Source organism: Lissotriton vulgaris, chromosome 5 (genome assembly GCF_964263255.1).
Source record: "Lissotriton vulgaris chromosome 5, aLisVul1.2, whole genome shotgun sequence".
In the NCBI taxonomy this organism is placed as follows: domain Eukaryota; kingdom Metazoa; phylum Chordata; class Amphibia; order Caudata; family Salamandridae; genus Lissotriton; species Lissotriton vulgaris.
Window position 1 is genome coordinate 363,649,833 of NC_141693.1, and position 27,119 is coordinate 363,676,951.

The following is a 27,119-nucleotide window of genomic DNA, read 5'->3' on the forward strand; positions in this document are numbered from 1 at the left end:
GAAGAAGTTGAGGCCCTACTTGTTTGGAACTCACTTCCTGGTTCAAAGGGACCACAGACCTCTCAGATGGCTAATGCAGATGAAAGGGGAAAATCCCAAACTATTAAGATGGTCCATTTCCCGACAGGGAATGGACTTTGAAGTGTAACACCGACCAGGGACTGCCCATGCCAATGCAGATGGACTTTCCAGGTTCTTCCACTTAGACAATGAAGGCTCCCTAGGGCAAGATTAGTCTCATCACCTTTCGTTTGCGGTTGGTGGGTTGGGGGGGGGGGGGGGGGGGGGGGGGGATATGAGTGAGAAAGAGTCATCTTTCTTGAATGGTATGCCCCCACTTTTTGCTGAATTGCTAATGTGCTTTGACTGAGTGTGCCCTGGGCTCCTGCTAATCAGGTGCCCACGGCCTGTGTTCCTTCCCTAAGACTGTGTTGAAACCAAGACCCAATTGGCATCTCTACCCACATGTCAGTCACTGGTAAATGGTACCCAGGGCATTGTGTCCAGAGAAGACCCCTAAGGGCTGCAGCACTTATTGTGCCACCCTTAGGGGCCTTGTACCCTGACACACACACACTGCCTTTGCAGGCTGGGTGTCCTGGTACAGAACCAAACAAAGAGTCAAAATGGCACATATCCCTGTGTGCCATGCCCACAAACACACTGCCCTGGCATACATCAGTCACCCCTCTAGCTGGGTGCACTGTGCCAGTGGTGTGGGCACAGGTGCATGACCCCTGTGCCCCCAGGGCCATTCCTAGGCACTGTAAGTGCAGTGGTGCCATTAAGAGTATATGGTGCTGGGAGGTTGTCATTACGAACTCCATAGCACCATGATGGCTACAATGAAAACTGAGAAGTTTGGTATCAAACTTCCCAGCACATTAAACCCCCACTGATGCCAGCGTGGGATTTAATGCCAAATGCACGACGGAGGGCAACTTAGAGCTGCACCTGCCCCTAACCTACAAGCCACGTCTTGTCTGAGGGGCTGCCTAGGCTACCACACAGCCGACCTGTTGCTGGACCCCTGGGAAGAGAGCCATCCGCTCTCCTTGGCCTGCAACAATGCACGTCCTGGGCGAGGTGCTAGGTCTCCTTCCCCAGGATGGGCAGGGGAAGCTTGAAAGGCAGGCCGACTTTGTGAGATTTTCCAGGCCACTTGCTGTACCAGTTCTGACCCCCACTCTGGTGGGAAGACTGGCGGGAAACTAAGTGAGGAAAGGTGGTGTGTCAACTCCACCCCTCAGGTAGGAGAGGCGAGGTGAAGCACGACCCCGGGCTACCGCCATCTTGAGGATGGGGAGCCCTGCCCAATAAGAGATAGCCTCCTGCCCACCTCCCACAGGAGAAGAGCAAGATAGGTGGTGTACTCATCATGGGACAGGGACCCATTGGTCCCTGCCCTTACCCTACCTGTAACACCCCTAAATTTAGTATTTAGGGGCACCCTGAACCTTCCTTCCTCAGATTCCGATTTCAAAACAAGAAAAAAAACAAGAAGGACGACCTGCCGTGCAGTTGCCAACAAGAGGACGACAACAACTGACTTGGCCCCAGCCCTACCGGCCTGTTGATACATGAACTTGTTACTGCTAAATCCCAGCGTCTCCTGTGGACAGCAACCTTGAAAACCCCGGAGGACCTACCTGCCTTGCTCATCTAGAGACTGGAGCTCCCATGAGCAGTGGTTCTGCTCAAACCAGCAACACCCCTGGTGCCAGCAAGGAACCGCGACTCCAGCACACTCTGCACCGGCCAAGCCCTGCCTGTGCCCCTGTAGACAAAAACCCTGAAGACGTCCCCCCGGCAATTGTGACCTGAAATCCAGTGCCCAAGGACCCTCCTCGACGACCCAGACGATGCCTGCAGCCTCACAACCAGGGACCCTCCAACCACGACCAGCAGAGGATAAGATTTCCCGACGTCAAAAGACACTCCCTGCACCCGGCACCCCACAGCCTCCTGTGCCTAACTCCGGGGTGCCTATCTATCCTTCAAGATCCCAACTTACCCCACGAAGTGTTGATCGCCCCTGAAGAATCTCCGTCCCCGAGCCTGCAGCCTTTGTTCATCTTCCAAGTTCTCCATTGAATAACATTGAACGCCCGACGGCTCAAAAACACCCTGCACCCACCTGCCCGAATGCCCCTGGCAGTGCGACCTTGGTCCTAACCTACTTCCCCATTTGCCCTGAGCAAGTGACCAGGAGCCCAGCTCCCACCATCGCGTGGCCTGCTTGCCAGCCGCCACCAACTAAAAGCCCCCTGCCGCCCATAGGCTATCATTGGGCATAACTCTCTCTGCACCCGGCTGCCCCTGTGCCTCTGAGGGTGTACCAACTGTACCTACCTGACCCTTAACTCTGCCAGTCGAGTACTTCGCCAAAAGCCGATAACTCACTTTTCTTCCAAAGGGTAACATTGACTGATTTCACTTGGAAATACTTCGAAGTGTGGAGTTTTGGAATTTTAAAATATTCATCTAAAATTAGCCAATCCACAAATTCCGATTTACTCACCTGTTATCGGGAGAGAACCCAGTGCTGCATCTTTTAACCCAACACTGACCCTGAAAAGTAATTTTAACCGTACTTGAATTTCCTTCCATAGGAATCCATTGTCAGCTTTTCACCTGATAAGTTTCTAAGTGTCGATTTTCAAAAACTACAAATATTCCTTAAAAATCGCCGGTATGACTTAAACTTATTCTTGCAATTGTTTACAGGAGATACACCAGTGCTGGATCCAGGATCCAACCCGGAGTAAGAAAACGTAACGAGAACTGCTAAGTGAATTTCCTCCCATAGGATAACATTGGTGATTTCATGTCAAAAAGTGTCAACTTTTAAAATACAATAATATTCCTTAAAAATCAATACTGTAACCAAAACGCTTTCACTTAACTGTTTACAGGAAATGTCCCAGGACTGAATCTAGGATCCAGACCTGTGGTTAGAAAAGTAATCTATAAAGTAATTAATTGCATTTATCTAGAAATTCCCATTGAGCTCAATGTTGCATTGTGTTTGAAATTGTGTTGCCTATTGCAACAACTGTAACTATTGTAATCAAAAGGTCTATTGCTTAGTTTGAAAAGTATTTAACTAAATTATCTCATTCTGAGAATGTATATTTTGATACCTTGTTGGTTCTAAAATAAAAGTATATATTTTGATACCAAACAATTGGCCTAGAGTTCAGTTCTTGAGTGTGTGAGACCATTTGCTGACAGAGTGTACAATTAATGCTTTACACTGTCCTCTGATACCGCCTTACTGCTCGACCAAGCTACCACGGTAGAGAGTAAAGTTATATCTAACTTTACCCTCTGCCAAACCTCTGGGGACTGTGGACTCTGTGCACACTGTACCTTACTTTGGTCCAGTATATACAGAGCCACTTTCTTACAGTCTTCTGTGTCAATGCAACACCGAAATGAGAGAAAATTCAACTAAAGAGTTACATTTCTGTTTATATGCATTATATAAAACACATCATTTTAATGTTCTGCCATGCCAAAGTGTCTTTGCAAACAGCAGGCATATTACTCCCAGTGGCCTGCAGACAGAGTGCCATATTTATACCCGGAAAATACAGTCATCTGTTTAAATGCAAGGAATTTAAAGTGAGGAAACATGCTTTATAAAAATGTAGTACTTAATTGGTTAAATTCAATTAAGACTATGTTTCATAGAAACATTTTTCTTCACTTTAAATTTCTCCCATGTAAAAGAATATGGGTGCATTTTTCAGTTATAAATATGGCACTGTGTCTACCAGTCACTTGGAGCAAGATGCCTGCTATTTGTACATGCGAAACTTTGAAAAGGGAGAAAATTGAAATGAAGAGTTAGCTTAATCATTAAGTTAACTCTTAATTCCCCCCTTTTTTTTTTAAGCATTCAGAAATATCATTTTGTTTTCATGCTTCAATATTGAGTTGAGAACGACTTATTCAAGAGTTAAAAACCTCAGTGCTTCAGTCCTGAACTCCCGTGACCTACATGGATCATAAACAGGTGAAAGCCGCTGTAGCGTGCCCAATATCAAATCTCTTGATCTAGTGCAGATGAGCTGGTTGGAGTGACCCCGATTCTGAACTTAACACGTCTATCATGTTATCTGGATTTATTAGTACCGTTTTCCCAAGAAAAATTGGAAAAAACACTTTGTAGCGAGGAAGCCCCTTGGGGACCCACCACTGCCTTTCCCAGAAACATTCTCTGTATAGGCCCCACTATAGAAGAACTTAGGATGTTAAGGGTCCTTAGGGGATTGCTGAGGAGGATGTCTCTTGCCCGAGCCACCTAGTTAGCTAAGTTCCTTGATTTCCTGCTTATGGATTGCTGATTTGGGACTAGGGATCAGTAGGGTGCATATAGAATTACTTATGTCAAGATCATTTTTTTTTCCAAAGCATCTCGTTGACTCAAGGGCCAGATATATGTTCACCATCAAAAGGTATGTTTAAGAGATGCTACTGCACCTCTAACCTAAACCCCGACACCATAAGTCAGGCAAGCCTGCGGAGAAGGACGCTAGTGTGGATATTCCTAGCCACTGTGTCTACGGTGTTGAAGGTACACCTAACAGTATCATTGTAAATAGCTTTGTCCTAAGTGGCATTGCCCTAACCCCTCTTTCAGTGGGCCTCTAGGAGCCCTACCAGCTCCTGCAACTACTCCCAGTGGTAGCAAAGGTACCTGGAGAAGAGGCCCACAGAGTTGGCAATGTGCCAATGAACAGCTTCCCCAAGAGATACCTGTTTCATGGCAGAGTCAATCTGCTTAGACTCCTTTTCAGATGGGACAGCAATCCCCTCTGGCCTCTGCAGATGCTAGTTTACAGACAGTATGCTCCTAATGAGGAGTCTAGAAGTATTTGAGCCTACATTTAAGCTGGATCATCTGTTCCAAACTGCCAGGCCAAGTCCTCCCTGAAACACACAAGCAACCCAAAATCGGTTTTGCCCTGATTGGAGCTCTAAAGTTGTGTAGCTTGGTTCCAGTGGCACAGTGAGCACAGTACCCATGTCTGGGCAAACCCCTAGCCACATAGGGAATGATAGTAATCAAAATCATGGTGAAACTGGTCTCGGGTTGCTGGTGTTCCAGTTCAGGAGGACCCTGGCAGTGCGGGTTCAGCAGTTCCTACTGGAGCAGGGTCAAGACTGATTTGCATATGACTGGGTATAAACGGAGGTAAATTGATGGGCAAAAAAAAAATGGGATGTAATGCTTCCTCCAGCGATTTACAGTAGTTAGAAAATCGCAACTATTCCCCCATCACCTTTTGTGTATTTGATAAAACCTTGACCAAATAACTAACACACACACACAAACATTTTATCTGTTAAATAGATATTCCAATTTTTCCGCAAAATCCTTCTAAGTTCCCCTGCATTATTAGAGAAGGGGGTGATAAATCTAAAAGCACCTTCTTCTGATTCCTTGCTTTTAATTTTAAGCATTTCGTCTCTCTGTATCCTGTTCACCTTATTAAGTGCTTGGGTTATCACCCCTTCTCTAATAATGCAGGGGAACTTAGAAGGATTTTGCAGAAAAATTGGAATATCCTTTTAACAGATAACATCATCAAAGTACATCTACCATCCAACCCCTTGATCACTTTTAGCAAAGCTAGAGCTCTGAAGGATTACCTAGTGCATAGTCATCATGAGGGACATTCCGACAAACCTTCTTTAGAACCATTAAATGGCTTCTTTCCATGCAGAGGCTGTAAAGCGTGTAAATTTAGTAAGCGATCCCTTACTTACAAAGTTCCAGGCCTAGTCACACCAAAAAGAATACAGAAATTTTTGACCTGTACCACGCCATATGCCATCTACTGTTTGAACTGTCCGTGCGGGAAGAGATATATTGGTAACACGACTCATCCGGTCAAAATTCGTATATTGGAGCATATGCGAGCCATCAAGAATGTAGATGAATCCTATCCCGTAGCAAGACACTTTGATAAGGCTCATGGGCGCAACAGGGACCTGTTGTCATACATGTGCCTGGATAGTGTTCCTGTGAGAGGGGGTGATCGATTACAGAGGCTCAAGCGTCTTGAGTCTAGGTACATAATAGACCTGCAAAGCAAGATGCCTAACGGCCTGAATATGCATGAAGAGTTGGCTGTACATTTGGGGTAGTGATTTCAGTTAAGAGTCTAATGTTCTGAGCTACTGAACATATAGTTTCCTCTGGTGTTTTGGGGTCTTCTACTGTGATGAAGTATATCCAAGAATGAATTGAATGTCATGGATAAAGGATTATAGAATCAAATGTCATTTAATTTGTGGAATGTAATTATGTGACTTGATGAATTAGTCAATGGATGATATATATATATATATATATATATATATATATATATATATATATATATATATATATATATATATATATATATAAAAAAATGAATAAGTCTCACAGGACGCAATAAGATATTTGAATGTGTGGAGTTTAGTTTCGGACAGCTAAAGCCCATTCAGGGCGAGATTACAAGACATAAGAACGTTGTGGAACGATTGATTGTGGGTTATGCCCATTCAGGGCAACGATGAAATATATTGTAATAAGATTCGAATTGTGTAAAATAATGATGTATATACATGACACGATGTTTTAACCTAGTTCCATTACATTGCATAATGCTTGTTAAAATGCACGTTACAATATGGCGGCGCTTTAACGTTAAGGTATTAGTCCTATGTTGTTGTCCATGAAAGTGTACTCTGAAATGTTGAAATAAGTGCAATGGCCACCACGCCAACTGTTATACAATTGACGAAGGCTATACGCCGAAACGCGTCTTGTTGATGTGCTGAGGGTTTCCGAATAAACATCTTTGAGAAACCACCCCTGTGAGTGCTGCAATCTATTACAGGCTATACCTGTAGGATATTTGGAGCTTCATATGATTAACGGGTACACCCCCGTTATGCAGGCACCCGCTCGAAGATGCGGCAGGCTGGTGTTTCTGGAGCGGTGATTATATATATATATATATATATATATATATATATTTATTATACACACACACACACACATACATATAATACGCTTAGCCATGTTAAACAAGAAAGCATCAACCGATACTGGAGCAGACCAACATTGTAATGAAAAGCACAACCCCAAAGATTGTAGACATCTGTTGGATAAAGGGATATGCATTTGCAAATCCTTGGTGATAATATTTTGACATTCGGTTGCCATGCAGAAGTACATAATTTGGCTATCACACCCTGTGAGCTCTCCAGGTTGAAGGTGCGTTTGCCTGCATACACTACAGGTAAGCTGCAGCAGACTCAAAACTGAGCAAAAAGAATACTTTTCCACATGCAGAAATTCAGCCATGACCCAAGTGCCCGCGGTATCCTGCAATGGCTGGCAGCTAAACAGTGTGACTTTTTAAATGTCTTTTAGTGCACAGGGCTTTTAACATGCTGGTCCACACTGCCTAGCCAATAACTTTGTTGGGTATAATCTTAGAAAAGGTCTTGACTATGCAAATCGGCACCTTCTTTCACCACCTCTTTACTTAGCAGCTCCAACTCTCCCATCCCTCCCCGTAGTGGGGGAATGCCTTTAGAAATCTTGGCACACAGATTTGGACTTGGATTTGGCATCATCTTAACAAACCTTGTTTTTAAAAAGTCATTTGTTTTATCGAACATGCTTGACAACTTTGATCTATTTACATGGTTTTCCCCTTTTGGGTTCCCAGCCTCTTGCCAGTCATAAAATCTATTTTGCCAAAAGTGTGCCCTCCACAAAGTAATAACAGACAGCTAGACATAGTAAAAGTAGCAACAGTCACAATTGCATGCAGACACACGTAGGCAGTTATACAAGTGGGTGGGACAAAACATTGTTTTCCAGAGAAATATTTATGAGGAATGCCACAGTAATTGATCCCGGCAATTACCTGTCAGCTGTGTGACTGCTGTGGCAGCTAAAGCTTCAGTTGCCAAAGTAACCATTTCATCAGATGAGACAGTGACAATGTTGACCTCTTCTTCCTCTTCCTCATCCTCATCTTCATCCCCCTCCTCTCCCTGGTCCAGAATCTTCATTCCAGCCTTGCCCTGGTGTACAGTTTTTACGTGGGAGCGCAGGTTGTCCACTCGGTTAAATCCGCGGCCACACTTGTCACACAGGAAAGGTTTCTCCCCTGCTTGAAATAATAAAGGAGAGACTCGTTACCTTTTCAAATATGGAAGACATGGAGTGACCCAAAAATTGTGCGCAGAATACCTTCACAGGACAGACTAAATTGGGTTGCATGTTATATGGTTCCTATGATTCCAGTAGGACAGTGCATATATAACAAAACTTCATAATAGAGTCTGAATCGTATATAAATCAGTAATTATTGGTAGATTTGGCAAACTCACAGTCCTGCATCAACAATCCAAAACCTACAGAGTTGTGGATGTCGTCAGTAATCTAGAACATGACTCTTGGATTACCAAAGAACTCATGGAAACAAATCTAACCCTTTCGTTTTGGCACTTTTGCATGTCCAAAGTGTCACAAAGAAAAGATAAGATATTGCATTGTGAAATGTTTATTAAAAAGCTCTTTGTAAATAAAACATGAATTGCAATCACCAGAAAGAGGAGATATGATTATTATAACCATTACTAGAATTATGAAAAACACAAACAATTCAAGCATGTTCAATGCTCATTTTTTTTACTAGGGTTACACCTATTTATCAATAATATCCCTATGCTAAAGAGAGAATGTTGGGAGCAACCACATGCTAGGCCTATTGGAATGACCTAACTCCATACCTTAGTACTGTACGTCAGGAAGAAGGCCTCTGTGCATTAACTAATACATCAGTCAGTGTGCAAGCCTGCACACTTCTCTAATATGGTTATCTACCTTCTTAGGATGAAAGTCAGGGACAGCGGAACTGCATCTCCGTCACAACTCACAGCAGCGTTCCATGATGACTCCGGCGGAAAGTGAACCTTTCACCGACTTCAGCATGGGTGTGATTTTTATAAAAAATGGCAGGCGTATCACACTGGTGCAGACAAGTTATGTAATTAGTCTGGGGAGAAATCATCTCATAGAAGCAAAAAAAGAAATGAGAAAAAAACAAGCATTGTGCTCTCAGTTGTGAGACCCTGGATCTAATTGTGCAACCTACAAGACGATAATATCCATAAGAAATAACTGCATGCAAGGAACATTTTTGCAATAGGAAAACCATGTGCAAATCACCACAGGAAAACTATACTAAGTTGAAAATAAAAAGGTAAAATGGAGACTAACTGTAAGCTACATAACAATGTGCATAGAAGAATCCACATGTCCTGATCTAGACTGCGGAGGATAAGCTTTACTCAGTCAGTCGCCTTGACGGAGTACCCTTCCTCCACATTTAGAGAGGTTAGCAAGCCCAGCAGACATCTCTTAACATTGGGAGGAACTGCTGTTTAAGCGGCTCCTGTTAATGTGTTAAAAGTTTGACCGATGGCTCTGTCAAACATGACTGCCACCCATCAAACTTTAGATTTGTTTTTATTTTTTCAAAAACGAAATCCCAAAGCGTGATACTGTTTGCTTTTTTTAATGAAAAAAGTAAACCAAGTGACTCCCACACCATGGGAGTTGTGGGATCATTTAAACATTTTCACTGTCCATTACAGCCAGTTGTTTCACAGCGGTAAGGCAGAGTAGAAACTGGCCATTCGTCATTTGGCCATAAATCCAACGTCCCATACTCTGTCAGTCTGTTAGAGGAGTATGTCAGCAAGGAAGCAAAAGTAGGCTTCATTGCTGACATAGTAAAGGTCCACCTGCCTGTAAACCCGGAGGGCGGGCAGGCGGGGGTTTGACAGAGATGTTATTACACTGCAGTTGCAATGGAGTACCCGCTCTGTCAAACTCTACATCAGGTCCTATGGTCCCATTTAGGCATCAAGCTGTGAAGTACCTTGATGATAACAAATGAAGGCAAAGCCATTGAAGACACCAACAATTATGGGAATGAAGGCACATGCAAGCTCAGCCCACTGACGTCTCACTAATTTCCTACGCCCCACTACCCTTCAGGACTCACTGATTAGAGCGGCAGACCCTGATGCAGAGGTCTGGCCCGGGACCAGGGTTCAATTCCCGACGCGGCAGGGTCCTGAGCCCAATAATGTCCACGGACTCGATAATTCTCGCCTCGGTGCCTACTCTAATCATGGGGTCCCACACTGCAACTCTGGGCAATAGCTTGCTTAATCTCCACTACGGCGGCCCACCCGCTGCGGGATGCCTGGCTTTCACCTTGGGGATGCCCAGTAGGGGTTATCTCAAGGGAAAAAGCCAGGACGGGTTCCCAAGGCAAGCACCTTGATGCCTTCGGGTGACACGTGCGCTATTTAAGTCGCAATACAATACAATACAATACATATGCACATGGTTATCTTAGACCTCTGTGATCGCTTTAGGGATCACTGAGGAGTCTTCAATATTGCTGGCACTATGTCCAGACAACAATGCTATGTCTGCCTCAGCTAGAGACAGAAGGCATTCTCAGCCACTGAAGAGAACCCCACACTAGCCATAGCTATATTTGACGAAATCGAAAAGGTAATAGACGGACAAGGCTACCCGTTAGTTTTCATAACAGGCGACTTTAATAGAAAAATATCGCAAGAGATACTCGAAAAATGGGTATACTATGAAAAAGAATAAGCCCTGAGAATTTCCACTCCTTTATTCCCCAAAGAAAATAAAGCTGAAAAAAGAGGTAAAATCTTGCTAGCCGCACTTCCAATGCTAATCGGAGTAATACTAAATGGCAACGTTGAAGGTGATATTCCGGCGTCATCCACAAGTCAAGGGAGCTCCAGTACCTCAACCCTGGACTATATGATCTGTAGCTTGGATCTGTTCAGTTCAGTCTTATGCCTTAATATTAACTATGCACCGGGAAGTGATCATGCAATACTTCGATTAGCAACAGAGTGGAAAACACAACTTACATACTCAAGTAGCATTAGGTACCTCTTGGTGACCCAGGTCCAAGGAAGGATTCAGTAGAATTCAAGGGCACTCAATAAAATTATTAAAGCAATCGAGATGGCTTGCCCATTGGAGATAACATACTCTACAAATTCGATTACAAACTTTGAAGTAGTCATCAAAAACCTGGTACAATCTCTGCAAGAAAATCTAATAAAGCGGGCCGAAGAGTGAAACAAAATAAAATATGGATTCCAGATACTAATGCCACGGAATTAAATAAATGAATAAGGTCTCAATTCCTCCAATACTCTGCCTCAAAACAACTAGAAATTAACAACCTGAAAAAAAGACGCAGGAGAGAAAAAAGAAAAAGTTGTAAAGAAACGCAGGATAAAAACTGGATCGATATCCAGACAGTAGCAAAACAGAATAACCAACGTGCGTACTGTAATATAATCGCCAAAGGAACAGGCACAAAAAAATCATAAGAAGCTATCCCAGTACCCCCTTCAGAATGGGCAACATATTTAACCAACTTATATAAATTAAATAAAAGACCTGAAAGTACAAACGGAGCAGAAAGTATTTCTGGAGTAAATACCTTAGATAATGGAGTCCATCTTCCTCTCTAATTGAGTTATATATAAAAAAGGCAAAACCGTCGGGAGCAACAAATCCAGACCAAATTCCAATTTAGGTCCTCCAAATCGATCCCAAAGAATGGAGAACTTTTTAGCTCCCTTCTTCTGCCATATCTTTGACACAGGGGAAATTCCAAAATCTTGGGAAGGGGAGCATTGTAATCCCAATACATAAGAAGGGCTCTAGGTTGCTACCCGGTAACTACAGGCAGATAGCTCTCCTGGACGCAACAGGAAAGATTTTTGCAGCAGCAGTACTAGATCATCTTAAGACTGGGCATTTTCATCAGGTCTAATTCCTTTATATCAAGCTGGGTTTAGACCAAAACACTAAGCCATTGACAACATTGCTGTGCTGCAAACAATAATCAACAAATATGTTACCTTAAATTCTCAGGTAGTGTATGCTGCTTTTGTCGATTTTACGACCGCATTCGACAGGGTGAATAGAGGAACGCTTTGGAGAAAACTTTGTAAAATGGGCATCCCGGATAACCTACTCCGTGCAATAATATCACTATACTCTGGGACTTGGTGTCAAGTCCAAATGGGGAGGGAGAAAGGTTTAACAAGCCCAATACCTACACCAAACGACCTCAGACAAGGATGCCTTCTCGCTCCCTTACTGTTTTCTGTATATCTTAGTTATCTGCCGGAAAGCTTCACAGAAATCTGCAACTTTCCTCCTAAAATTGCATTGCATTGCACATAATCCATACCATGATGTATGCAGACGATGTAGTCATTCTAGATTTAACACCATTTAGCCTCCAAAGGAATCTGCAAGCACTGTATGAATACACTGAAGAAAACTATTTAATACCGAACCCCGCAAAAACACAAATAGTTCAATTTTCGGGAAGGAAACTGTATGCTAACTACAAATTGACCCTAGGGAGCAACCTGTAAGAAGTGGCAAGCGAATACACCTACTTAGGGAGAATTTTCTCTAAATCACGGCAAAACTTGCTTCACATACAGAATCTGAACCGGAAAGTCGATGTGGGTCACTCTTAGACTATATGCCTCGACCGGTCAAAGGCACTTTTTCTCTCTTCTTCAGGTATATAGTGCCAAGATTCCGCCAGTACTAGCATAAGCGCTTGAATACATACCATTAAATCAATGGAAATATCTGGACTTCAAAGAAGGGAAAGTCTCCGGAAATTTACAAAGATGTCTCAAGCAGTCCCAGTACAAGCTCTAGTTAGCTCTTATGCTAGAGGAATTAGCAGTATTATTAGATGGGCATATAACCTCATCCATGCGGAACAAGGAACGCTACGATCCCTTTTAAAAATAGAGACATTCGATAAAGGTTCTCTGAAATATGTATTTTGCTGGAATGTCTAAATTGCTTTTAAAATATCAAGTGCTAATATTAATATGTTGCAATCTTGGACTCCTGCCCAACTGAAACTCTTTTTAAAACATCTGACACCAAGGTTAAGCTTTGAACTCGATACACAGCATTGCTCCAAATTGACATTATATAAAAATCATGCTGAAACAATTGTATATAGGAAAATACAGCAGTATATATTTTTTAACCTAAAGCACGGTGTCAGGAGATCGATTATACTACTCCGGCTTGCGATACTCCATTTAAAATCTCTTACCTACAAGTGGATCGCAAAAGAAGAAACTACCACTTACTGTAATCTATGTAATGGAGGAAGCAAGATCTGGAATATGTTATTTGTTTGCCCAAATGTGACAGTTGTAGAAGCAAGAAAAAGGTTTATACAACCCATTTGTAGACAATGTAAAATGTATTCAGTTCAGACCTTGATTTCGTTTGTAAGGTACCGCCAAATAAATATGTTTGCTACAATCTATTCCAATTTTCAAAATCTTTTTAATCTATGTACTAGAATGATGATTTTTATCAACTTATTGTTACATTTTAAAGGTACATTTTATGTATTAAATATTTGTTGTTCTCAGCGGAGAACTAAATCAAATAAACTTAACTTGAACCCCCATGTCTCTTGGTCCAATACCATGGTCACACCCGTCCCACTCAAATATAGAATGGCTGTCTCAGACCATTTTCGTTTTACAAAATCACTCCAGTCTTATTAACAACACCATTTGTTCAATTAGCATGATGCAAACTGTTTAGCAGAGACCACTGTGCTTTCTTCTGAGTACTCTGGGAATACCCCATTTACCTATCTCATCCCCATTTGTCTAGCATCATTGACATTATTGAAGAATAGGCTGAATAGTGACTCACCAGTATGAATGATAATATGCTTGGAAAGGTCACCCACATTCACAAATGCTTTATTGCAAATGCTGCACTTATGCGGCCGAATGTTATCATGATGCCGGATGTGATTGGCCAGCTGGCTTGACTGCACAAACCTACAGACGAAGACAACACCAAGTTTAGAAGGTAACCACAAACTTTTAACCCACTCATCCTAACTTAGTAGCATACAATTAGAGACACTTGCCTGATTTACACATCTCTCCCTCACCACCTACTCACCCCCAACTCTGTCACTCATTCTACAACAAGTGACAATTACGCTAAAAGTCATCACGCTAATAGCACCATTGTCAGTAAGCAAACTGGAATATTGAAGCACATCAGAGTCTTCATCATAATCTAAAACACGGTTGATAAAAAATACCACTAGTAAAGATTCTTACTGGATTACCACCTCACCATCTGAAAGTCAGATAGTCAAGAATAATTCAACTAAGAAAAGGACAGTTCTTGAGATGACAGAGAAAAATTTAGATAAGTGGGCTGTCAAACAGAATTATGTCTCTAGAATGTGAAGATGATACTGACTCCATGCAGGACATAGAGCCCATTAAATAAAATGTTCTACAGAGAATCCAAATGTACCAGTAACAAAAGTTCAATTTTATAAATTGAATCAGTCAATATAAACATGGTAAATACAAGGGAGTACACAAGAAACTGAAGAGGAGCTTCCACCGCATAGCTGATATTCATTTTCCCAAAATACAGACCAGAGGCCCATTCACAAAGAGGTAAATGTTAGCAGAAACAGCTGTGTCTTTCTTTGCACAATTCAGATGGTGGGATTCTGTTGTGCAAGGCACATTATTTATTCGTACTTGTTATATAGCCAAGAGGGAAGAGTAATTATTTCAGAATGTTTATTGTATTTACATGCCAACCAATAACATAATTATGAACTAGTAGGGATTGAAGACCCATGTTAGGTACTCATATCCACTTTCAAAACGTACCAACTCAGAACTTCACATTTACTGATGTGAGCTGTGAGAAATACTATCAGAACAGATCTGTTTTAGTGTAGCTGTTTCTGGAACTTATGTTTTCAGTTGCTTGCTCCTACTGGTAGGTTTTCCATCCATAAACATCACCGAAGATTTTCTCACCTAACACTTACGATATGCTCCTGGTTAAGCAAAATATCAAAAACATCTTCAAACCCAGAATAACATCACTGCTGAGTTAATTGCTGATGCCAGTAAAATGAGCATCAAGACAGAAAGGAACAAGTTACTTTTCTTTGGTAATGCTGTTTCTGGTACATACTTTAACTGCAGATTTCTTACCTTTAGATTAGAATATCCCCAGGTGTCATACTGTATCCAGAAGAATTTTATGGCATAGTTCCTGCATACTGTAGGCAGTGCCATGCAGCTCAGAGCCAACAATGCTCTAACTCCGAAGCGACAGCTGGAGCCATATAAGCTCCACTAACGCACACAGATGTCATTTTCTTTCTTGACATCATCCACGACCTCAAACGCGGAGCTGAAAAACCACTAAGCAGATCTAAAATTTGGGCCCTTTTTAGGTCGAAAAGAGTCCATTTCACAGAATGGGAAGGTAGAAGGGTGGCAAAAATATTTGTTTAGACAGAGGATCCACCACAAAGAGTGTTACCGATGGTAAGCAACATATTCTTCTACTGAATACTTTTAACCGATGACACCATCTTTACAAAAGATACCAAATTACATTATGCTAAGTGCACATTAAATGTGTGCTGTGTTCTGATAACTCTAGCAGTGCAATGGGTGGTCCATATCACTGGCCACTTATGCACCACAACCTAGTCCTGTTGTAATAGCAATTTTGCTTTAGTTTATGATTATGTTGATCCCACCACCCCCCACAATGTTTGTACTATGCTTCAGTTGAACTACTTGCATCACTACTTGTGCCAATTAAGTGTGCCGCACCAGTCAGGAACTTATAAAGGGTTAGATCAATGTGATGTACTGTGCATCTGCTACCTTTGAGGTTTTTTATTTTATAGTTTCTGTTGTTGGTAGATTTAAAAACAAAGTCTCAAAAATATTGAGAACCAAAAGCACTTTAATACATTTTGCCAGGTTGTCTCCTCCTACAGTTTCTTGAATAATGAGAGAGATAGAAGGGCCCACCCAATACATTTTACTTGCCACAGATTCAATGGTTACTGTAGTAGGATAATTCCTTTCTCAAACTCTCAATTAGTCTTTGGCTTTGGTGTTGCTTATGCCAATGTGGGGTTTGAAGATACTGATTAAATTACTCTCTCATGAATGCAGGATGGACAAACTGCAATACCTACTCATTTCAAGGTGAAGCGTGGGCCTTCAAATGTATGAACTCCTGGTCTGACCGAATGGCTCTCTGAATTAAGCGCTTGTAAAGGAGCTACCTGGAGGGCTCCAGTACCCATGGTCTCTCTTCCCAATTATGTACTACGTATATAAAATGTAGAGGTGTTCTTGTTTTTCCTGTTAATGTTTGTCTGCCCTCTCCTTTATCTTGCAAATTAAGCTTTTTAAGTAAAGTATAGCATCAAAATCTATCTATATAAAAATGGGTATAAATATGTCTGTATGAAACATAGGCAGCACAACGTGCAAATGAAAATTATATCATGGATTCCCCCTTGTATTGTCCCCCTTCACCCAGGCCCTTTATTCCTTCTTTTCCCCTGTAACTGTACTGTCCGTTTCGATTTCCCAATAGTACCCTTTCCCTGTTCCAACATGGCCGCCGTACGTATTCGTTATAACTAACTTTAACGCCAGGTACATTGCATTACTTTGTCCTCTGGGCAGTCCGTTTTCGATTTCCCAATAGTACCCTTCTCCTGTTCTAACATGGCCGCCGTACGTATTCGCCGTAATTGAATTCAACGCTAGTAATTTTGCATTTCTTTATCTTTCTCTTCTTTTTCCCTCTCCCCCGGTCAGTCAGTAAGAGCTATAATTGTCAAATCACACCTTAACCTGTGGGACGTGACACACTACTTCTCTTGTCCACCACACACGCCAGCCATACTTTACCGGCTTTGTTATCCACACTCTAAGATGGCGGCCGTTACAAACCTTATCCTGCAATACAGGTTTTGGTGTCCTTTTACCTTGATTAAATACACACGTGTTTCTAATTTTTCAATTTCAAAGTGTATATAAAGTAACGTCCTCTGTGACCGCACACCACCAGGTGCTATACGGACTGGAGGAACGTCTATCGGCGGAGGAGACTGATCGAGCACACTCCGTGCTCCCGCGGTAAGCGCATATGCGAATTAGGCGTTCACGAGAGTAACTTATGGCCCAGAATAACTTATGAGATGCGTCTTTGCCAGACTTGGTATTTTATTCCCATGACCGGCTATTGCAGATCCCTCTTTGCCAATTGTAGTACTTACTTTGAAAATATCGTTTTCGAATTGATATCCGCTACACTGATCCGCTGGCTTGCCTTACTCGTCTGTGAGAGGATGCATATATACGGACTTCTGGGGGACTCGCAGTCATACGCGATATAATTGATATTCATTTACTCTTGTCATGCAAGCGGCAATTTAGCGTTATTTCACGCAGATTAGAAAGGGCACTGTAATGGGATTGACTTAGGATAAGACTTAGGACCACGCACAATTCATGCTTAAAATGGACGGCTTGAGCCCTCTTTATAGGCAATGGCACATTACGCTGGCATGACAAGGCTGCCCCCTATCCACACTGTCTATCCCCCTGAATCCTCCCTGTTATCTAACCCTGCCCCTCATGTCTTACAGAATCGGCTGTGGTCAGAGGGAAGGCTCCCAGACTCAACTGAAAATGTCGATCTGACTTACATCTTGGGATACCAGGTAAAAAATGTCCTTCCTCCTCATGCCTGGCCTTTATAACCTAAGATTCATTAAAGGCCAGTTTACTTTTTAGCATATCTACTCTTTCTATCGTAGGCTTCAAGGGGCACTCCATCTGGAAGGTGCCCAGTCTGCAGACAGAATTAGTTTTTTGACTTAAAGACGATCAGGGGTAAGCACTTCCAGTATGGGAATGCTCTCTTTTTTAACTTGGAATCCCTAGGGGAGACTGGGTAGATTACGCCCGATTCATGTATTATGCTATGTAAATACCCTTTGAATTCCAAACATGTTAGTTGTTGAAATAGGACGGTGTCCATTATTGCCCGTGCTGTCTCTCTTCCTTGATTGGGGCCAAAGACGGCACACAACTCGGATAGTGCTACATGCACATACACCTTGCAAATGGTTGGACGATTAAGGAAAGGCCTAGGGAGTGCATTGGTCAAATGATATAGATACACTTTTACTCATACTTAAAAATTTCTGCTCTTTTCTTTTTTGTTGTAACTTTATTCACAGTCTTCACTACAAGCCTACCCTTCAATATCCTTGACCAGGGATCCTCTCTCCTCCAAAAAAGTGATCAGATATATTTCACCACATCTATTCAGTTGTGAGTGACGTTTTTATTATTCTGATATAGTTTCCATTCCTGGTCGCTTTTTAATCAAAAGGGATGGGAAACCCATTAGCTCATGGAGGGTATATGTTCTACCTTCAGTTGTTTTTCATACACTTTTTTTATACACATATTCTTATATTCTCTTCCGTGTTTAATTTAGATTGGTACGGACGATATTACTTCCACCAACAATTGCAACTGCTATTTATCTTATATGATCAGTTACTTCACCCATATTCATCTTTCACAGTAGGTTTCAATATCACCTTTTCCTAGTTTTCTTTATGTTACGTAGTGCTGCCACTCAAATTTCCTTTAGAAATTCACCCTCCTCCCTAAAAGATATATATAAGGAATGAACTGAGATCAATTCTATTGAATGTGTAAAAACTTTGTTGTGTTTCTTGTATCTCTTTTTAAATTAAAAAAAGAAAATGGTTCCACACCTGGGGAACCTGTGGCTCAAGGGTCTGGTATCAAAAGTGCCAAATGCATGTTCTGACAGAATTGAACCTTTGCAATGCCAGTAAAACCTGTCCTCTTTTAGCTTGTGACTATTACTGCTCGGCTGAGCAGATCAATTTGTCATGATTTTAATTGTATGTTTTGTTTTATTATGATACAGCCCTGAAGAAGTCCCTTTTGGGACGAAACGAGTCGGCTGTTCTTGAACATAAATGGAACAATAAAGTGTATTTTTTTCTAAAAAATTTGGACATTACTTGCATCGTCTTTGTAATAAGTTTTGTGATAAATATCTTTCACAAATTCTATATGTGGTGCATCTGAGCGTATGTATAAAACTATGTTAAGTTATATGTAGAACTACCACTGTGATGGTGGATGGTCATTCGGAGTGCACACAAACCCCCGCTTAGAATACCTTTGGGGTAATCTTGGTTAGGTGCATGTATAAAGAAGGTTCCACTGTCCGCTTTGTTTTAGTCTTAACAAAACTGACTCAAACATCCATTCTTCTGAGGTCAGAGTTTTGAGTAGTTACAGCTGTTATGTAAAGCGCTTGCAAATGGTAAAAGGGGGAATTGCCACTAAATAAAATATTATTCCAGTTGTGAATCCAAAGAAAGAAACAGCTTTATAATGGCATTTCTTGATTTTTTTTTATTTGTGAAGTAAAATCATAAAGAGGGACACAGACACCACACGGTACTATTAATCTCCTACACATTGTCAGCCACTGCACTTATTCCCTGGGTGGACCTTTATTAACCACCACCATAAAATCCTGCCTTTTATATCTGGTTAGATATTACATGAATGTCTTCAAAGACCCCCAAGTGAGATGTCATAATTTCACAATAATTTCGCAGCACAGCTGTTTAACTAATCTCAAAGGAAGGCAGAAGTAGTAAACACGAATCCAAAACAATCACAGCTTGCCTAGACACACTGAACCTGCATCAGATCACCCACACACCCACACACATTGTTGGACACATCCTAGATGTCATTTTTGTGAATACAGAACTAGTTACTTTTCATATAATGACTCCAGTCAAATGGTCAGATCACCATTTGCTTGCCTTCCAACATAAAACAACACTAATTGACGCACCTAAAACAACCTTACATGCACCCACCTATCGACAGTGGAACAAACCCAGTTTGGAACACTCCGAAACACAACTAACATCCTGATAATACTAAAAAAAACAGACAATAGAACAAAAGAAAACAAGCACCTTGGAGAAATAAAAGAGTTAAAACAACAAGTTAGAAAGCTGCAACGTGCCTGGCTCAAAACAAACGCCAATCAAGACAAACTTCACCTACAGTAGATTTACAGATTATGCAAGTCAGCTATCAAAAAAGCAAAGAAAATATACTAGTCCTACAGAATTAAAAATGCTAAATGTGCAAATAAAGAATTCTATAACATTCTCAATGAATTTCATACACCAAAATGCATAGAAGGAGGTCATCCCATTGCTCAAGATTTCACAAACAAATTGGCAAATCATTACACAGACTAAGCAGACACATTGGACTCATACTTAAAACAAAGACAAAGCATCAGAGCTACCCTTTTAACAAAGCAACAATCCAAGAATACTCTAACCCGGCCTCTCCCTTCCTTTACACACAATAAATTTTCAGACCTGGTCAAAGCAAGTGTGTGGCGTGCAGCAGTGTGTGGCGTGCAGCAGTGTGTGGCGTGCAGCAGTGTGTGGCGTGCAGCAGTGTGTGGCGTGCAGCAGGGTGAGGCGTGCAGCAGTGTGAGGCGTGCAGCAGTGTGAGGCGTGCAGCAGAGTGTGGCGTGCAGCAGAGTGTGGCGTGCAGAATAATGCGGGTGAGCAAATGTGGGGAAGCTAGACTAAAACAAAACCCAAAACATCGCCTCACGCCGAAAGCAAATCTGTTACTGGGGGGTTGGGGGGAGGGGCTGTAGCTGAAACTAAATAAAGGTGATTTCGTACATTATGGGAATGCTTGCATGTTGATTAAAGCCCAGGCCATGGTTGAAGAAGCAGCACAGACGTGCTACGTTTATAGGAGGAGTGGTTCTGCCTTTTGTAGCCGACATCGTGCAGTGGCCAGAGTTAATGTGTGGTGCAGAGTGGCAGCACGTCGTGGACATCAGAGCAGAGTCAGCTCTCGCAAATCGAAATTCCTCTGTTGTCTCTGTTTATTTCGGTTGTAATGCAAGGAAAACCAAGTTTAAGATGGGAGGACTAGCGCATTGTTGCATGTACCTATGTGGGCACTAATCAGGAAATACGATAAAAAAATGTAAGTGGTCTGGTGTGAAAGATGACGTGGGTGGCCGTGAAGAGGCGCTGCGCTGATTAAGGGAAAGGAAACACGAACACTTGCATGCAGAGCTTATAAGGGGAGAAGTTTGTATGCCACAAATAATCATGGTGATCCATGGGGGTGAACAAATAACAACAAGCTCTTGGCATTGCGGGGCGGGGGAGCGGAGCAGGAGCGCATTCCTTTGAAGTCTGATGCGGGACTGGGGAGCGGATCCTTTGAAGTCTGATGGAGGCACAGACAAATGGTGGTGTGATGTGGTGGTGTGACGTGGCTGATTTGTGCATGCGCATAGCTCGCATGAACTGTGGCTAATCCGCCATTGGTAGACTGTTCTTTTGCCCTTACTATAATCTCCGCCAGCAAAGCGCAAGCGCACTGGCAAGCCGAGACCTCAAAATGATCACAGCTTTGTGGAGGTCAAGCACTTTTTTGTGCAAGTGCTCAACTTCTGCCCAATCAAAACATGTACTTCTGCCTCCCAACATGCGAGTGGATCCAAATGCCCCTCTCCTGGCGATACATAATTGCAGATATCGAGAAATCTACTCGCCAACTCGCTATGGTGAGCCAGATGTCATCAGTGCAAGCTATTTTTTGGGTCTACTAGCACGTTCTGGTAAGCTGACAAATAACATATGTTATGTTCACTCACAAAGTGAAAGAGCAAAGTGAAAGAGCAATAAAATGTCTTTAAATTGTGTTTTTAGCCGGTTATATTTTCTCGGCATTCAGAAACAGAGGTCAAAAGTTAGTTTGTCTTCATATATTTTTTTTTCTTTCTCTGACCGCGAAGTTAGAGGTTTTTGTAAAGTGAGATGCCTGACAATCGTGCTAAGCCTGTGAAATGAGAGGCTGTAAGATGTCAAGTTTTGTTTCTAACACATTTAAAGAGCTAATAAGTGAATTGTACGAACATTTCGAAATATATTTCAGAAGTTATGAAAGCACATTTTTGTAATTTTGTATTGTGAAAAAAAGATTTTTAAAGGGTGAAAGCAAATCAGAGTACTTTACTTGCTAATATGCAAATGATAAATATTTCCTATTTCCGAACATAGTTTCTCTTCCAGGGGATACTCATCAATAGTCATATCCACTATATAGTTTTAACAGTAAAACAGCATGCTAGTGGGAAAGCTTGTGGCAATTTCCATGGGAAATGTGCTGTCTGTAACTGACTGCAAAACCTCATCATGCTTTAGTAATATATTTTTTAACAGTGAGTTTTAAAAAAATTAACTGAAATATTCCGGTTACGCCCTGATGACAATGCTATTAGTAAACTAAGAGGCAAGTCAGGGGTCCTGGGTACCCTATATTTAGGCCAGATTCGCATTATACATGGAGCAAACGTTTAGTCTATTAAATCAAAAAGATGTTTTTGTAACAGCAGAAATACTGAACTCGCATATTTGAACGTGCTCTCTCATATGTGATAATAAAGAAAAAGGCAGCTCCATAAAATTTAATATTTCCCTAATGTCACACGATTTGAGACCAGTTTACCAGTCAGGTACATTACAGTTAGGTCACATTACAGTTAGGTCGAGTAGAATATTCAAGTTACTAGACCTGCAAGTCTAGTAACATTTAGGATTTTTCATGGACTAAATTGTCTGGGGACCGTTGAGCTGTCAATCTAGACCATAAAAAGTACAGAATATGGCACTTTTTACAGTCACTTTTAATAGCGATGTGTAATCTTACTACAAGGTGGCAGAAGTTTACATCAGTCATAGGAGAGCAATATTCAGGGGTATTGTATTGCAACACTTGAGAGCTTACTACCCCTTTGTGGGGTGCAAGTGCTATATAAATGCAATTACAATACAATACACTACAAAACTACAGAAGTTAGAATGCAAGTAACTTATTGTGGCTTTTAAAAAATCCTGATCCATCTCATCATGTTTCAGAACACAGAGGTAGGTCTGTTTCATATTAGCGTTCTTGGGAAAAGCCACTATTAGTAAACAATATATTGAACATAAGAATCTTCATTGATGAAATGCTGTGACAGCGTTCTCATTTCAGTGCTAGGGTGCTAAAATCATTTTCAGAAGCGAAGTATACAATCTAGAACCTGGTAACAGTATGCAAAGGCATGCATTTAGGCAAGCACACACTTGACCAGTTGGTACACTTTCAAAACATGTTATGCTAAGGAAATTTGTAAAGCATGAAATTACCCTTGGGTGTCTTGCTGCTGACAGAAAAGCGGAGCATGCTAACACATTTCATTGTTAAAGAGCCAGGTCTTAATCTCCTTCCTAAATGCCAACAAGGAAGGAATGGCTCTGATACATGCTGGGATGCTATTCCATAATTTTGATGTGCAGAAAGGGATACTCCTGCCTCCCCAGTTTGCCTTTTTTATTTTGGAAATTACTAATGTTTTAGAATTTGCGGATCGTAAAGATCGATTAGGGATGTACCATCTGAACCCATTCCTAAGAAATTTTGGACCTGTAGTGTAAAGTTCTTTATGTGCAAGGCATAGGGCTTCAAATTTAGCCCGGCTACGGTTCGGAAGTCAATATAGCTATTGGAGTCCTGGGAGATAGGATGACATTTAGGCAGATTCAGGAGCATTCTGGCTGCAGCATTCTGCACTAGTTGCAGCCTACCTGCATGCTTTTCTAGCACATTGAACTAAATACAGTAGTAGTCCAGTTTTGAAAGGACTGATGCAGTGATCACATTTTTTCTGAAGTTATTGAAAATGTATGGCAATATTTTTCTGGTCATTCTAAGGATGTGGTAGGCTGATGATACCACAGAGGACACTTGGGCACCCATATTGAGTTTGTCATCAATGATGACTCCCATGCTTTTAGCTTTAAGGACAGGAATTGGAGGTTGACTCAGTTGTTCTGGCCACCAATTAGGGGACCTGGCTGAGGAGGGATTCCCAAATACAATAACCTCTGTTGTTCGAATAGAACTTCAAACAGTGTCTGCTCCTCCAACAGTTCACTGCTTCAATACAGTCTTGACATCTTTGCGGACCTGAAGAATCCTTATTGGAGGCAGGGTCTACCAATTGTGTTATCAGCATAGGAAGTTTGCTTCAAGTTAAAAATTGTGATAAGTGGGGACAACTTAGCCACACAACCATTAAAAAGGGTAGCGTTCAACAACGATCCCAGTGGCACTCCACAAGGTAGAGTATATGGTGTTGATTCAAATTTACCCAGCGTGAACGTTTGTTTCCTGTCTGTGAGAAAGGAGGAAAGCAGACCCAGGGCCTTTCTCCTTAATCCCTATTTCTACGAAACGGTGCTAAATGGTGAATCAGGAATGTATTGCCCACTGTATCGAACGCAGTCGATAAATCCAAAAGGATAAGGGCTGCGGATCCCTCTCTATCTATTGTCATCCTTATCACTTCCGTTGCTCTGACCAGGGCAGTTTCAGTGCTATGTCCTGGTCAGAATCCAAACTGTTTTGAGTCTAGAATTTGATGAGCCTGAAAATATTTGGATAAATCTATGTTCATGATTTTTAAGTCTCGTGCCTAGCGTTGCAGTGCGCAGCACTGGCCGCGCAGCACAAGACATTTAGTAGGTGAAAAACTGGGTTTAGCAGACTGACCTAGGAATGGCAGGAGCATGTGCCTTTCCTTCTTTGGCAAGTTATTGGCCTTGGTGTGAGTTTTTTTGAAAGCCAGCACGCAATAGGCCGAAGGAGGCGCATTGCTCCGCCCATGGCCTATTGGTGTCTGTTACGTGCACCAAAGACCATGTGCTTTCAATTATTGTGCCCAGACACGGGTGTAATAATTGAAACCACGTGTTTCGCGGTGGCACGCGCGCACCACTCGCGGGCGTTTTTGTTTTACGATAGCAATCGCGAGAACTGCCACTTGTTTAGACGGTGAGTGGACAATGCTAATTTCCAACAATATCTTTCATGCACATTGAGAGTGTATATGAGCCTGCTTCTACTCTGGAATCAGTGCCCCGACCCGGGGATCAGAGCTCCAGTGTGCACCGTGTCTGCCACCCACCAGTGCTGCAAGCCCATGCGAGGCCTTCGCGGATCCACCATCGTGGTGGGTGGCTTATGCGCCTCCCCTAAACCCCTTTCCACACACGGTCGTTCAGTCTACGACTTCCCGGTGCTGCGGGTTGCGTCTCACCTTTACACGCTCTTGGTTCGGAGCTGTCCAGTCCTGGTTCTTCAGTTCGGAACCTCTGCCCGGTCCGTGTTGCTCGGGTTATGGCCCCGGTCAGGGTAGCTTGAAGTGCGACCTCTGCCCGATCCTCATGACCCGTTTATCGCCATACCAACGGTCCTGGTTTCAGGCTGCTCTGTTCTTGCCAATGTTTAATACCTGTGGACTTAGGCCAGCCGCCCGGGTTTTAAAGACGCCTGTACCATGGGTCAGTGGGCGACACAAATGTTTTACCGATTCCTATTTCAAAGGCTGAATAATTTTCAAAAAGGACAGAATTAAAACAATTAGCTAAACCACTCTGAATCCAGCCAACAAACCACTGCTCCCTGGTTTAACACACAGTGCATCGGTGGATTTACAATACAGGACCTGGTGAAAAGCATAGTCCGGCAGTCCATGCACCAGTCCCCCCGCATGGGGAAAAGCGGAATCCGGCAGTCCTTGCACCTGTCTCCCACTCCCTGGTGAGAAGCGGAGTCGGCGTCAGAGGTTCCAGGGATCAGCTTTCATTTAAGAGCATGGCTGAAGGTCGGGAACCGATGGGCACACATGTCAATGTTTCAGAAGAGGTAAGGGGGAGATTTAAAAAGAAAAAACTGAATCGGGAAAAGGCACCCATCCTCCTGAATTCTGGTGAAGCAGAGGCAATTTCATGCAGGAGACAGACAAAAATTAGCCACTTTTTTGCTTAGAAAATCTGGAGTTCTCTTGCCTGAATGACGTCTGTTGACTAATATGAAAGGTAAGACTTGGGTAAACATGTTAGAGCTTTTGTTTTTGACCATGAGCCAAATGTTTTAAGTCGGCCGGGTCCTTCTGGTACTCAGCAACGGCAGATCTAAAAAGCAGCTGCTGAGACTAGTTCCTATCGGACTCTTCGTATTTGCCCTCACCCTCAGGGTGAAGAAAAAAACTTCACTCTGCAGCAGTGTCCCCCTTCACTGCCTGTGATGTAACGTCAAAGAGACTCATTGTGGTTCCTTCAGTCTCGTCATTTCAGAACTGAAGCTTGTTTAATGGTCATAAATGTGAGCACACACGTGTTTTGTAGAACACCTGTCACTATCCCTTGATTGCACCAGTGATCGGGATGGCTTGTAGAGCCATTCAGGTCTACAATGCGGACTCTCTCCACAATTTACTAGCAACATCACGCCATTGACAAAGGCCGCCCTGTTTACTGTAAAGAAAGCAAGTATTTTAAACACCAGTGCATAATTCCTTGCACATTACAACAGCTTTCAAATACCAGCATACAAGTGTGATTAAACCCCCATCTATCTGCAGTAGGCAATGCGCAACCAGCACATTTCCGCCATTGTGCCTCTCTGTAAAGTGCATTGCAGACAGTACCACACTCAGAAAGGAGCACTTTGTATGTTTCTTTGGAGGTGAAATCTATACACATTTAAAATAAGGATGACAAACCACTGTGGAATTTCCACAAACGTGTCTCGTCTATGATAGTGTGGCCTTAAGTACAAAAATATTAGCAGTATTTCAAGTTATAGAGATATTTTTAGGTGTGTGTGCTAAATAACGACTTAATGTCAGCATATTCTCAGACTCTAAGCTGATACTGCAAGCAAAAGTTATTATGAGTCAAGAGTGACGGAAATACAAATCAAAGCACCAAAACAATAGAAGACAACATGGTGAGATTGGAAAAAGGCATATTTACAAGAAATGTAAGTGCTGAGTCTCCTTCATGTACACACATATTAAAAAAACACATCTAAAAAAAACATCTGGAGTGTGAAAAAAATCTAGAAACGTCCAACTCTGGTAGAAA

At 42.2% G+C, this 27,119-nt stretch overlaps 1 protein-coding gene across 2 annotated transcripts in view; it reads right to left on the bottom strand.

The window, feature by feature from the left end:
* ZBTB17 (zinc finger and BTB domain containing 17) overlaps positions 1-27,119 on the bottom strand; it is a 330,328-nt gene that overhangs the window by 40,049 nt on the left and 263,160 nt on the right. The window contains exons 12-13 of one of the 2 annotated variants that reach the window (XM_086921685.1): positions 13,868-13,998; positions 7,938-8,183 (exon numbers count right to left, since the gene is read on the bottom strand). In XM_086921685.1, the coding sequence (XP_086777811.1) occupies positions 7,938-8,183; positions 13,868-13,998 (377 nt within the window). Of the gene's footprint in view, positions 1-7,937; positions 8,187-13,867; positions 13,999-27,119 lie in introns of both variants that reach the window. The other variant, XM_086921684.1, reaches the window with a different exon arrangement.